This window comes from Urocitellus parryii, chromosome 5 (assembly GCF_045843805.1).
Source record: "Urocitellus parryii isolate mUroPar1 chromosome 5, mUroPar1.hap1, whole genome shotgun sequence".
In the NCBI taxonomy this organism is placed as follows: Eukaryota; Metazoa; Chordata; class Mammalia; order Rodentia; family Sciuridae; genus Urocitellus; species Urocitellus parryii.
The window spans coordinates 63,683,262-63,696,062 of record NC_135535.1 but is presented as its reverse complement, the minus strand read 5'-3'; the positions used below and the strand labels follow the sequence as shown (position 1 = coordinate 63,696,062).

General features: G+C 47.6%; 1 protein-coding gene across 4 annotated transcripts; it reads right to left on the bottom strand.

Moving 5' to 3' along the window:
• Nucleotides 1–1,042: 1,042 nt before the first annotated feature.
• Krt77 (keratin 77) lies at nt 1,043–12,283 on the bottom strand. 4 transcript variants are annotated; one of them, XM_077798266.1, is made up of 11 exons: nt 11,675–12,283; nt 7,430–7,644; nt 5,994–6,054; nt 5,407–5,502; nt 4,293–4,457; nt 2,797–2,922; nt 2,463–2,683; nt 1,988–2,022; nt 1,408–1,470; nt 1,300–1,335; nt 1,043–1,188 (listed from the first exon to the last, which is right to left on the bottom strand). In XM_077798266.1, the coding sequence occupies exons 1-11, from the start codon at nt 12,281–12,283 to the stop codon at nt 1,043–1,045; spliced, it is 1,773 nt and encodes a 590-aa protein (XP_077654392.1). The 4 variants fall into 4 exon arrangements, with proteins under 4 accessions (XP_077654392.1, XP_077654391.1, XP_077654393.1 ...); XM_077798265.1 differs by having other exon boundaries at nt 1,279–1,341; nt 1,411–1,470; XM_077798267.1 differs by lacking the exon at nt 1,300–1,335 and having other exon boundaries at nt 1,043–1,203; nt 1,348–1,470; nt 11,675–11,907; nt 11,968–12,283.
• Nucleotides 12,284–12,801: the final 518 nt, after the last annotated feature.

Here is a 12,801-nt window from a genome sequence, read left to right as displayed (position 1 = left end):
TGAGACCCTAAAGTAGAAGTCAAAGTCTCACAAAGTGCTCAAAGAGAACAGAAGTGAAAAGGGACTTGTGAGGTCTGGAAAAGGGCATTAACCACCTGGGACAAAAACAGGCAGCTTCCAGACTGGCTCAGGACTGGAACCCTCCCAAGTCAGATCCTCACAGTCCTCAGGATTCAAGCCCTGGGCACCCTGGGTGGATCAGAACAGGGCTGCAGACGCCCAGCCCACTGGGCAACTCTCTGCAGACCCATAATGGAGCAGAGTGCAGGAAGGACAATCTTCCAAAGATGGAGCTGTCTGGAGGGCAGGACAGAAACAGAACTCGACCATCTGTCCATCATACTTCCGTTCACTGCTAAGAACAATCCTCCCTTTAGACAAAAACAGGGGGGTTGACAACTCCCACATGGGGCTGTAAACCAGAGGGATAATGCTTCTCAACACAGAGATTCAGAATCAGGACAGGCATGACCTACAGGCATCTCAGATAGTCAGTACATCAATCATCAAGATCAAAGTATGAGGTTACAAAGAATCAGGAATTGACCCCTGGTAGTTTCCTCTTACCAAGCAGCTAGTCTGGAAACCTGCTACTTGCCCATAGGGATCATTTTGTGAGCAACCTGAGGGATGGACTGTGGATCATGCAGCTGCCAAGGTACAAGAAAGGAAGCCTGGGGTTGAGATGCTTGGTAAACCTGACATACTCTCAATCATCCACCTTGCAGAAGCTCTGCGACTTTCCTGTCCATCAACTATGTGCCTTAGTGTCCCCAAGGTAAGGAGCAGGGTCAGACGAGGGGATCCCGAATGAGAGTGTAACTGCCTTTGACCACAAGCCAGTGCTCTCCAAAGAGAGAGCTGCTATTTGTACTTATCCACCCAGCTTCCTCGCCTAGAGTCGAATTTATTAGCAAAACTGCTGAGACCCATCAGGAAAAGCTAAGTGAGAGGGAGTCAGGAAGGGCAGAGCGGGGAGGCGACAGGAGAAGAGCCAGGGGGCGCATCCTGTGTGTGAGCCCTGAGTGGCGCTGCTCTGCCCCTACTCCACGATTCGCTTGCGGGAGGTGTTGGTGGAGGTTTGGATGATCTGCACTCGCGAGGAGCCGCCACCGTATTTGCTGCTGCTTTTACTGCTTCCTCCATAGCTCCCGCCGCCGCCACTCCCATAGCCGCCTCCGCTGCCGCCTCTGGCGCGCCCTCCTCCGTAACTTCCCCCGCCCCCGCGGGAGCTGCTGCTGCTGCCGCCGCCGCCACCGCCACTGTAGCCACCGCCACTGTAGCCGCCGCCTCCACCACTGTAGCCGCCGCCGCCGCCGCCGCCGCCGCTGTAGCCTCCACCTCCACCACTGTAGCCTCCGCCGCCGCTGTAGCCTCCACCTCCACCACTGTAGCCTCCGCCGCCGCCGCTGTAGCCTCCGCCTCCGCCACTGTAGCCACCGCCTATGGATACCTGGCTACTCTGCACCGCTGTTGAAGAGAGGACCGCGTAAATGGTTCAGAAGGACCTGGCAGGGGGACTTAACTGCACTACCCCTTCAACCTAAGGGCTCCTACATCCTTGATCTTTGGTGGCACCGACTTGCAAATAGATAACCCCCGACTTGCAAATATACACTTTGGACATCAAAAGTATTTCCATTTAAAAATCGCTTTTCATACTACAAGGATGTCAGCGCTCCTTTAAGTAACACATTCTCCTTGTTTATTGAATATATGCCCTAAAGAGTTCTAGTCACTGCTGAGATTAGGTATCACAAAAGTTTAAGATACACAGACCTAAAAATAAATAAATAAATGAATAAATCATAACCATTGCAACAAATTCTTCTAGGCTTTGTGGTGACATTAGTATACTTTGGTATTCTTTCTTCTAGATTAGAAGCAAAAGCGCCCAATGCCAATCCCTGCTGGTCCCTGGCAACCCTACCAAGCCCATCCTCTGCCCAGGGCCAACCAGTCTCTATCCCTGGACTCTGATACTTACAGATGCTCACATGGCTCTGCAGCTCTCCTGACATCCTGTAAAACCAAAATACAGTCATTAACCACACTCATGAAGCATCAGGACATCAGTGAAGGCAACCTGAAGATAATAGAAGCAGACATGTCCCCAAGCCTCAGGAAACTGTGTGCATGGGCAGAGGCCAAGGAGACAGTGGGGCCAGAGGACATTTTCAGCATTTTCACGAAATCTTTTAGCATTGGGGTTGTCCACCTGGTGGCATTGGTGTGAGCTGGGATATGGAGACACTGTACTTGGAGGCGGGGGATGGTCACAATGACTTTTCCTGTACCCTCCCAATTCACACATCTTCTGTTTCTAACTCTAATATTTCTGCTTACACTGGACCACCAATCTTCCCAAGAAATCTTGGAAGATTATCTTCTCTCCATCCTGGAAGCACACGGTCCATGACTACATCCTCATTTTGGCTGAGAAACATGATTGCTACACCCACCTGCTCTCCTCTCCCTCCAGCAGCTTGCGGTAGGTGGCAATCTCAACATCCAGGGACAGCTTGGCTCCCAGCAGTGCCTGGTAGTCACGCAGCAGCCGGGCCAGCTCCTCCCTGGACTGCTGCAGGGCCTCATCCATGTCCTGCAGCTTCTGCTTGGCATCTTGGAGAGCTCGCTCTCCTCTCTCCTCTGCATCCGAAATGGATGAGTGCATCTGTTCAATCTATGCCAGAGACAGTTGGAGAAACACATAGTGTTGAGTTTGGGGAAGCTGATCTAGCAGAACATTATGGAAGGCAAGAGGACTGGTCAACCCACCCTGAGCACTTGTCCTACCTGTTTCTTGACATTGCCAATCTCTGCCTGCAGCCTCTGGATGGTGCGGTTGAGCTCAACAATCTCCATCTTGCTATTCTTCAGGTCATCTCCATGTCTCCCTGCTGTGATCTGGAGCTCCTGGTACTAAGGTCAAAGGTGACATCATGGTCAGTACCTGCTACTCACCTCAAACTCCTCCAAGAAGGGATGGGTCTAGGCTGCTCTCCCCTGGGAAGTTCCAGAATAAGCCCATCTGGAGCTGTGGTTCTACACATGTACACATACATATCCACACTGAATCTCTCACCTGAGCACCAATATGCATATATGCAAGTGCACACACACACACACACACACACACACACACCCCTCTGTACTAAAGGCCCTTCATTTCCACTCTGGGCAGGTTTGTATTCCAGCCAAAGTTGCTTCCTGATGCCCTTTTTCACATGCCTAAGCCTTCACACTGGTTCTTGCCCTCACTTTTTATACTCCACCATATTCCTTCATATCCTTTTCCAGAGTGACTTCCCTAGCAGGCAGGGCCGCCCATCCTCAGAAGCCCTCAGCATCTTCCACATTCATTCACATCTCCCTGCCTCTGTTTCTGTGTCTCCATTGCCCCCAATAGAACTCAACCCACAGGACATGGTAGGGGGAGAGTTAACTCAAGCGAATCTGTATTCTGATGTTTCACTGCTGAGTCTGCCTCTCCTGTTTGATGCCAAAAAATCTATTCCATCCCAGAATACCTGTCTGCAGGTCAGTGGGACAGACATCAGCTGGGATTGGAGTTGGCCACGGACAATAACACACAGTAAATCATCAAATGCCAGTTGTTCAGAATTTAGTGACTGGGCTTTCAACCTTTCTCTCTTCAACACAGAATCTTTATCATCCACAAAGGCCAAGGTTGATTTATAGTAAAGAAGTAACCAAAGATGTAACCAAAGACTAAATTGTGAATGTATTTATTTAATAAGTGAAGGAATCATCTCATAATGAAATACCATGCTGTTAAAAATGTAGACTATGTAGTGGAACAGAAAGGCATTCATAATTGATAAGTAAAACTGAAAGGAATCAAACTCTGTTTTAACAGGTACCATTATGAAAAAGATTAAAATAACAAGTATTCTAATGATTAAGAGCAAAGGTTTATAGATAGTGCTTTTGAATTAGGTTCTGATGTCACTTGCTATATGTAGGAATCTCATACTGTTATCTGTAAAATGTGGATAATGAAATCCTTACCTCATGGGGTTATTGCAAGGATTAAATAAAATAGTATATATAAAGAATTTGTGTGGTGTCTGGCCCCTATGAGTTCTCCCTATATGTTAGCTACAAAGAACTCACAGAAAACATCTGAACACATCATAGTGGTGGTGAGATATGGGTGATCCTTACCATAATTTCTAAAGTTTCTATAACAACTTTAAAATTAGAAGAAGAACTACAGCTCTGGGCAGCATCTGCCTATTTTGGGGGTGTAAGCTGGGGGCAGAGCTCACCTTGGTCTGGTACAGTGCCTCGGCCTCATCCTTGCTCCTCTGTGCAATCAGCTCATACTGAGCCCGCACTGCATCAATGATGCTGTCCAGGTCCAGGGAGCGGTTATTGTCCATGGACAGGATGACATTGGTGTCACTGATGTGGGTCTGCATCTGGGACAGCTCCTGTGAGACATGGAGTACCATTGACCCCTTCCACTCTCCTAGAGTCTCAGTTTCTCTCAAGGTTCCCTAGGGAGGCCAGAAGCCTGGACCAGGAGGGAGCCTCAGAGGAAAGTTCTTTCAATTGTTGTATGCAAAAAGAGGGAATGGGGAGAGTCTTAATTGCTTCAAATAAAGTAATGGGACCCAGGCTTACCCTCCAGGGGGGAGGCAGGCTTCTGAACTTAGAGCCCTCATGGCCCCACCTTCCCATCAGGCCTCACCTGTGCCCTCCATCCCAACCTTACTCTTGCTTGGCCGCCATCTTGAACTGCACCCTCTGACAAGCATATTAACTCATGTGCTTTCAAAGGAAATAAAAAGGACTGCAGTTATGGAGCCATTTGACTAGCTGGGTTACTAAGAAAGTGGCTCAGTTTTCTGTTCTGTGGAATAGAGACACCCAGAAGATAAGTAGAGCTCCTAGCAGCACCTGGCCCAGAGCATGTGTCCCCAAGTTAGACATGGGTGATAGGAGGACCAGGGGTGTAAAGTGTACTATCCCACACCCCTGCAGTTTGTCCTTGCTCCCTTTAAAATCCATAGTCATCTCCTACAGAGTTCTCTAACAGCCCTATTGATGTCCCAGAATGCATGACAATTTCTGGCTGTTTTTGCTCCTATATGTCTTGGTGTCAACCTCATTTCCCAGACAGATTGGAAGACATGAAGCAGAGACAACTTTTTTTTTCTCCAACCTTAGGATCTCACTGCCTCCATCTCCACTGCCCCCACCCAGGAACACGGAGGACTGAAGGGTGAGGAAACAGCTGACTCCAGGCCCACAGAGTTGAGTGAGTGGGAAGATAAACCCCTGGTGGGTACTACTGGATTTCAGGCCTCCCCTCTTTCAGCACATTCCCCTTATGAGATGGGAGATAAGAACAGGGTTTCCTATAAGGACTGAACTTACTGTGTCAAATAAATATTTCAGGAAATTGATCTCCCCAATCAGAGTGTCTGCTTTGGACTGCAGATCCACTTTGCCCATGAAAGCAGCGTCCACATCCTAAATAACAAGCAAAGATGGTTTGCTTATCCACCACCAGGTATTATCTACCACACCTGTCTTTCCACCCAGGAAAGTGACAAATCCTCTCTGGGTTTTTCCTTGTCTAAAAATGTCATCACCTCACTCAAATAGGAGGCCTGCAAACCATGGCTTTCTCAGTCAGAAGGAGATAGATATCAACCTCCACACCTTGGTCAATCACACACAGCACCCTTGAACCTCCCCAAGTCCCAAGGCCACATATGACTGACACTCAAAAGCTGTTAATTAATCAATTTCATTTTCAGAAGCCTGGAGAGGCAAGAACCAGAGGGTTCCCAAAGAGTCATATTAGTGTCAATTTCCAATTTTCCCTTCAGTATAAGGGCTATGCATTTGGGCAATGCACACCAAGCTGGCCCCAGAGGTCGTCTTGCAAGTCACAGGAATTTTTCATCCCACCCAGTCTTCTGCATCCACAGTCCCCCAGGGACTTCCCTTCCCCTCACCTTCTTCAGAACCACAAAGTCATTCTCAGTGCTGGTCCTCTTGTTGATTTCTTCCTCGTACCTGTGGGGCGGCAAAGAGCACAGAGGGGCTGCAGCAGCTGACCTTGGCTCCCTGATGTTTCCCCCCCAGCAGCAGAAAGTTCAGACTTCCCCAGACCTCTACTGTCCTGGACTTGAGAGTTCTGATTACAACACAGTTGTCTCCTGCCAGGGCCTGGTGCTCTCACTGATAAGTGGCTGGAGCCACCTCCTGGTTCTCCAAGCCAACAGAAGGGACAAGGACCCAACAAGGAAAACCCAGAGCCACACAGAATTCCCCCCCAAATACCCATTTTTATTCTGATGTTTTACCTTTGCAAAGTGTCAAACTCAATCATTTTTTTTCCAGTTAAGAATCACTTTTACTAAATTTGTAAGAGAAAAAAAATTATCTATAATTCTGCCTCCAGCACCCCCAGGGTGAGTTTTATTTTTTCCCTTGTTGATTCACATACATTTGACTCCACACTGGCTCTATACAGGAAGAATGTCAAAGTGATGTTAAGAGAAACACCCCACATGGGGAAAAAGAGAGAGGGAAAGGCCACTTAGTCACCTACACAGTTGCTCAGAGCAGCTGATCTGAAATTTAACAGCTCCTGCCCCCTCCCCACCATTGCTATTAATATATTGAGTAGCCTAGTATGTGCAAGTATAATACTAAGAACTGATTAAGCCCAATTTCATTTAAACTAATGATTCTCAAAGTGTGGTCCCCAAACCACCAGCATCAACATCAAGAAAAAAATATGTTAGAAATGCATAAGAGCTGACCCCACCCCAGACCTACAGAATCAGAAGCTCTTGGGGAGGACTCAGCAATTTGATTGCAGCAAGCTGATGCACACTGAAATCTGAGAACCACAGACCAACCCATCACAATAATTCAGCAAGGTACTTACTATCCCCACTTACTAATATGAGAACTGAAGACAGATTAATTTGTAAGCAGCTAATAAGTGTCAGAGCTTATTTAGCTCCAACAACCATAAAGCTATGCTCCCCCAACCCACTCAATACAATTGACAAATACCATCTTACCAGGGCTGCCATATGCAAAATGGCACCCCCTGCAGTTGTGCAATGCAGAGCCTGAATGACTGCACCTGATGGGCCCAGTCCCACCTCTTTTTTTTTTTTTTTTTTTAGAGAGAGTGAGAGAGGAGAGAGAGTGAGAGAGAGAGAGAGAGAGAGAATTTTTAATATTTATTTTTTAGTTCTCGGCGGACACAACATCTTTGTTGGTATGTGGTGCTGAGGATCGAACCCGGGCCACACGCATGCCAGGCGCCAGTCCCACCTCTTACACGTAGACACTGAAGCAAAATATCTTGCCCCTGTGAATCAGTTCCCTGCTACGATCCTCCCAGACCCCTTTGCCCCGCCTTAAGCCTCACTTGTTCTTGTAGTCCTCCACGACATCCTGAATGCCCCTGATCTCCGTGTTCTTGCGCATCTGCTCCGAATTGAGAAAATCCACCTGCCTCCTCAGCTCACTGATATAGCTCTCCAAGACAGGCTCCAGGTTGTTACTCCGCGTCGAGGTGTTCACCTGCTGCAGTAGCTCCCATTTTGTTTGTAGCACCTGGTTCTGCTGCTCGAGGAATCGCACCTAAAAACAAAGACCCCAGTCCACCTCAGGCCATGGGTCAGAGCAGCTCTCCCACAGGAAGGGGAATCAGCAGCCCCATGCACGTGCAGACCTCAGAGAATCAGATGGCCCCTCCAGAGGTCAGAGAGCTTTCCCCCATCTGGGACAAGGACACACAGAAGACAATGTAGTTTTTGATGGTGACCAATGCTTATAAGGTCAATTTGTCTAAAACTAACACTGAGCCAAGTGCTGTGGTGCCCGCCTATAAATCCCAGTGGCTCGGGATGCTAAGGCAGGAGGATCACAAATTCAAAGGCAGTCTGAACAGCTTAGCAAGGCCCTAAGCAACTCAGCGAGACCCTGTCTCTAAATAAAAATGAAAAAGGACTAGGGATGTGGCTCAGTGGTTAAGCGCCCCTAGGTTCAATCTCTTGGTACCAAAAAAGAAAAAAGATTAAAATCAACACTGAGATCACTCTGGTCTGAAGGTGCATTGCTTCCAACTGAGTACCATGTTCATTTAGTATACCACTGACATCATTCAATTTATCCATGCCAACATAAGGAAATATTGTTTTGAAACATCTGAAACTCTAACAAATCCAAGGCTCCTTTCCCTTGTGGCTGACATGGGTCATGCAATTGAGGACAGGAAGAAGTGAGAAAAGAAAAGGAAAAACTGGGCTTGGAATATTAAAACTAATTCCTGAAGCCAGGTGTAGTGATGCACATCTGTAACCCCAACCACTCAGGAGTCTGAGGCAGGAGGACCTAAAGTTCAAGGCCAACCTCAGCAACTTATTAGCAAGACCTTCAGCAACTTAGTGATACCCTGTCTCTGAATAGAAAATAAGAAGGGTTAGGGATGTTGCTCAATGGTAGAGCATCTCTAGGTTCATGCCCACTATTCAAAATAATTTATTAATTAATTTAATTAATTTCTGAGAAAGCTTATCTGAGTGCCCCTAGAGCTACCACCACCCCTGCTGCCTGCCAGCAAGGTTTTCAGTAAATTTACCATATTTAAATGTTTATAGACCCCAGAGTGAAATTTAAAAATAAATATTCTCATTTTCTAAATTGTATAATGTATTCAAGTTCCCTGAAATAAGAACTTTGGGTTGGCAGGTGCTGGGAAATACCCAAGTTGCTTTTCCCAGGAAAAAGAGTAGATATCACCCCGTATCTTCATTCCTTCGTCAAAACTGGATACAAAGATGGTATACAGGGGCCAGAGAGGTGGCGGCTGTGCAGACCTAGCACATGATTTGCCCTTCACACCTTACTGACCTACACTCACCTTCCCTCTTCTAGTTGCCAACAGAGGGAGCCTCCCCTCCCACGCATAGATGGAGATGGTGGTGCTGCCTCTGCTTTGCTCATGTACATGCGTATGTGCGCACGCACACACTCAAACACACACACACACACACACACACACACACACACACACTCTGTAATCCAGCTCCCTTCTCCAAGAGCTTTGGAAAGGGCAACCCCCTCTATTTTGTATAGTCAGAGCAGAACCCTGCCAACAGTCCCTTACAATGTGGCCCTAAGGGGAGTATCTAGAATCTCCCAGCCCCTGAGACACTGTCCATCTAAGGGTTAGTCCTTGTTAACTCCCTTTGGATTCTGACCCCACATTGGAAAATGTAAATAGAGCATTATTTCCCACGGCTCATTTTTGCTAGCTTTATCAAAGTCAGAGATTGGGCAACAGGTTTATCAGCTTTGCTCATTAATGCCTGATGAGACATTCCTACCACTATCTATTTTTACTCCATGTTTTGCTCCCAGTCAATTCTACATTCATTCACAGCCCTGCGTTGGGTAGCATGGCATTGTGGAGACCCAAAGAAAGAATCTTGTTGCAGGAACAAAGCTAGATCATATAGGTCCTTATGGGATTGGGCTTTTATTCCAAAAGAGATAAGAAATGTCTTTTAAATGGATGAGTGCTGTGCTCTGCTCTGGTCTTGAGAGCAGGCTGCACAGAGCTAAGGGGAAATGCAGGAAGACCACTTAGAAAGTTTCTGTCCCCATCCAGACTAGAGTCCGCCTGGCTGAGGAGCCTCTCTTCATGGTCATCACAGGCCATGCCCTTGGGAAAGGACTGGAAGCCAAAGCCTCTGATACCTTGGCTTTTGCCCAAAGCCCATGCCATAAAACTGGACAGACACTCTGTCAATGACAGGAACCGTAACCCAATGAGAGTCTCAGGAGATCAGTTGTCAGAAGCCTGTGGTCATTTCACCGACCACAATGCTCTTCCTCCCTCTCCTCCATTAGTATAACCTTGACCTCCTACTGTTATCTCCTTCAGCTTCACATCCTTGCTCCAACCAAATGCTCCCGGCCCTTTCTGTTCCTGGGGTGCGATTACATTCACCCAAATTTCCCATGCAGGATGATCAGAAGGAGTCAGAAGCACCTGGCTCTGTGGAACTCCTGTTTGTCAATAAGCCTCAACACTCTACCCCCCCCCCTCCTGTGCTCACATGTTCTGTCCTGTCCCCTGTGTTTGCCCAGATATCAGGCAGTGGCCACTGTGCCGCTACCTCTAGACAAAAGGAAATGCTAGAGGAAGCTCTTTGCCATAGATTTTCCACCAGCCTCTGCCTGATGACATGGGCCTGAACCAGACCTAGTCTGAGTTTTAATCAGGGAACTAAAGAGAGAGTCTTCCATGGCTCCATCTGGCCCTTTCTTGTCCTAGACAAGCTACAAGGAGGAACTCAAGGATGCTACATGGTATGTTATTGACATCAGCTCCCAGGGATAACCAGTGGCCAGCACATCAGCCTAGGCCTTACCATAGCTTGCCAGCCTGCTATTCCTGCCTGTCTCAGCAGTTTCCCCTCCTCTTCTTCCCTCTCCCTTCTATTATGCATTTTTCTCCAGGATTTTTAACTATTTGAAGTTCCCTGAAGGTATTATATCTTTATGCCTCCTGGTCCTTCTGCTTAAAAATTCCCTTTGCCCTGAAAGCCCGCTGGGCTCTTCCCCCACCTTCAAGATTCAGGTCAGACCTGGGGCTCCAAAGAAGCCCTCCAAGAATCCACAGGCAGAGTTCATGGGAAGCAGCAGGAGGATTTGGAGGGAGCTCATGGCACTCTTTTTGAGATATCATGGCCAGAGAGTACTACCCCTGTTACATACTCCCTACACACTGTTGCAACTCTCCCCTTTAGATGTGGGTCTCCTTGAGAGCAGAACTTGTGTCCTGTTCACCCCTATAGCACCTGAAACAGTGTCTGACATATAGTAGATGCTTAGTATTTTTGGGTTCAATGGGTGGGTAGATGGGTATACTATTGGATGGGTAGGAGGATGAATGGATGGATAAATAAGTGGGAAGTATATAAATAAGTGCAGTGATGGGAAGATGGATGATAGATATGTGTGGATGATGGATGGATGGATGGATGGATGGATGGCTATGGGAGGATGAGTTTGGGGGTGTTTAGATGGGTGGGTACAAGGATTGATGGATAAATATGTATGGGTGAGTGGATAGATGAATGGATGAATATGTGTGGGTGGATGAATGAAGGAAGGCAGCTAAGAGTGAAGGCTATGTGTAGATATTAATGGGAAGATGGATGGATGGATGAGTGTGGTGTATAAATCAATGTAGTAGATGGGTGGTAGAAAGATGAATAGATGGGTGGATGTGTATGAAGGGTGGGTGGATGGATGGATGAATGAGAGCATATGTGTTGGTGGGTGGGTAGATGAACTGAAGGAGGTCAGGAGGGAAGGATGTGTGGATGGATGGATAAGAAGTGAATAATAAGAATGAGATCACTGCACTGAATATCTATCAGGTATTTCACATCCTTTATCTGTTTTCCTGCCAAAAGGGAAAGTAGATATAAATCCCTCCAAGAAAACAGGTTGAAGCCTAAATGAGGTAAATGCTTTCCTATCCTAGGACAAACACACAGAAGTGATCACTGATTATTATCATCCAACTGAAAAGTGCACACTTGATGAGAACCCTTGGTCAGTGACCAAAGGTTCTGCCTATCTCTAAGGTACTCACCTTATCAATGAAGGAGGCAAATCTGTTGTTGAGAATCTTGATTTGCTCCCGCTCCTGGGTCTTGATCCTCTGAATTTCAGGGTCCACCTCTAGGTGAAGTGGCTCTAGAAGGCTCTGGTTAATGGTCACCTCTTGGATGCTCCCTGATGGATAAGAAGGACCAAAGCCCCCAAGCCCAAAATTGCTAGCCCCAAATCCAGCACCCCCAAAACCACCTCCTCCATAGCCACCACCTCCAAATCTGCCACCCCCAAAGCCACCACCTCCAAAGCCACCACCTCCATAGCCACCACTTCCAAAGCCACCACCCCCAAAGCTTCTGCCCCCTCCAAATCCTCCTCCTGATCCCCGACCCTGGCAGAAGCCACTGGCACTCCTACCCACCATGCTAAAGGAGATGCTTTTACTGCCACCCAGATTGTAGAGGCTCCTCGAGCCAAAGCCCCTTCCATGGCTCCCATAGCCTCCACCGCCACCCCTGCCCCAGGCCTGACTCACAGACCCCACGGTCCGACTCCCACCACCACCAAAGCCCGAAGAGGACCTGGCACTATGGGCCCGCCTGCTCCTTGAGCTAAATGCAGACTGAGAACTAAATTGGCGACTCATGGTTGCTGGAGCAACCAGAGGCACAGACAGGAGCGACAGTGCAGCTGGAAGGAGGCAGAGATCAAGAGAGAAGGAGCTGCCACTCCTTTGGAAGAGATCTGGCTCAGTCCCTATATATACACATCTGCTGGGCTGGGCACCTTCAGAATCTTGGGAGGGGAGTATTAATGTGTAGTTTGCTTGCCAGAACATCTGTTTCAAACCTCACACCTATATGAAATTACATTGCAGACAAACTTCCCCAACTTGATCATTTATCATTCATCTCTTACCACTGGGAGATGGGACAGCAATAATCTCTGAGGATCTAGTTGCTGGAAACTCCTGCACAATTTCCCCCAAATCATTAGTTGATCTCTTCCTAAGAAACTCTATTGACTTGTTTGTTTGGGGGTGTGCCTGGGAGATCTGGGGCAAAGCTAGGGGGTATCTAGTGACCTTGGGACCACAGTTGGGATTAGGTGGATACTCCTGAAGTCACAGCACTATCCTGGTGGGCAACAGGTTTTTCTTTTGTA

What these genes read in the sequence shown, in the direction of transcription:
- Krt77 (XM_026398772.2), bottom strand. Translation starts at nt 12,283, where the DNA reads ATGAGTCGCCAATTTAGTTCTCAGTCTGCATTTAGCTCAAGGAGCAGG. An exon ending in TGAAATATTTATTTGACACA is followed by an intron (nt 4,458 to 5,406) that starts GTAAGTTCAGTC and finishes CATGTCTCACAG; the next exon opens with GAGCTGTCCCAGATGCAGAC. An exon ending in AGGCACTGTACCAGACCAAG is followed by an intron (nt 2,923 to 4,292) that starts GTGAGCTCTGCC and finishes CTTTGACCTTAG; the next exon opens with TACCAGGAGCTCCAGATCAC.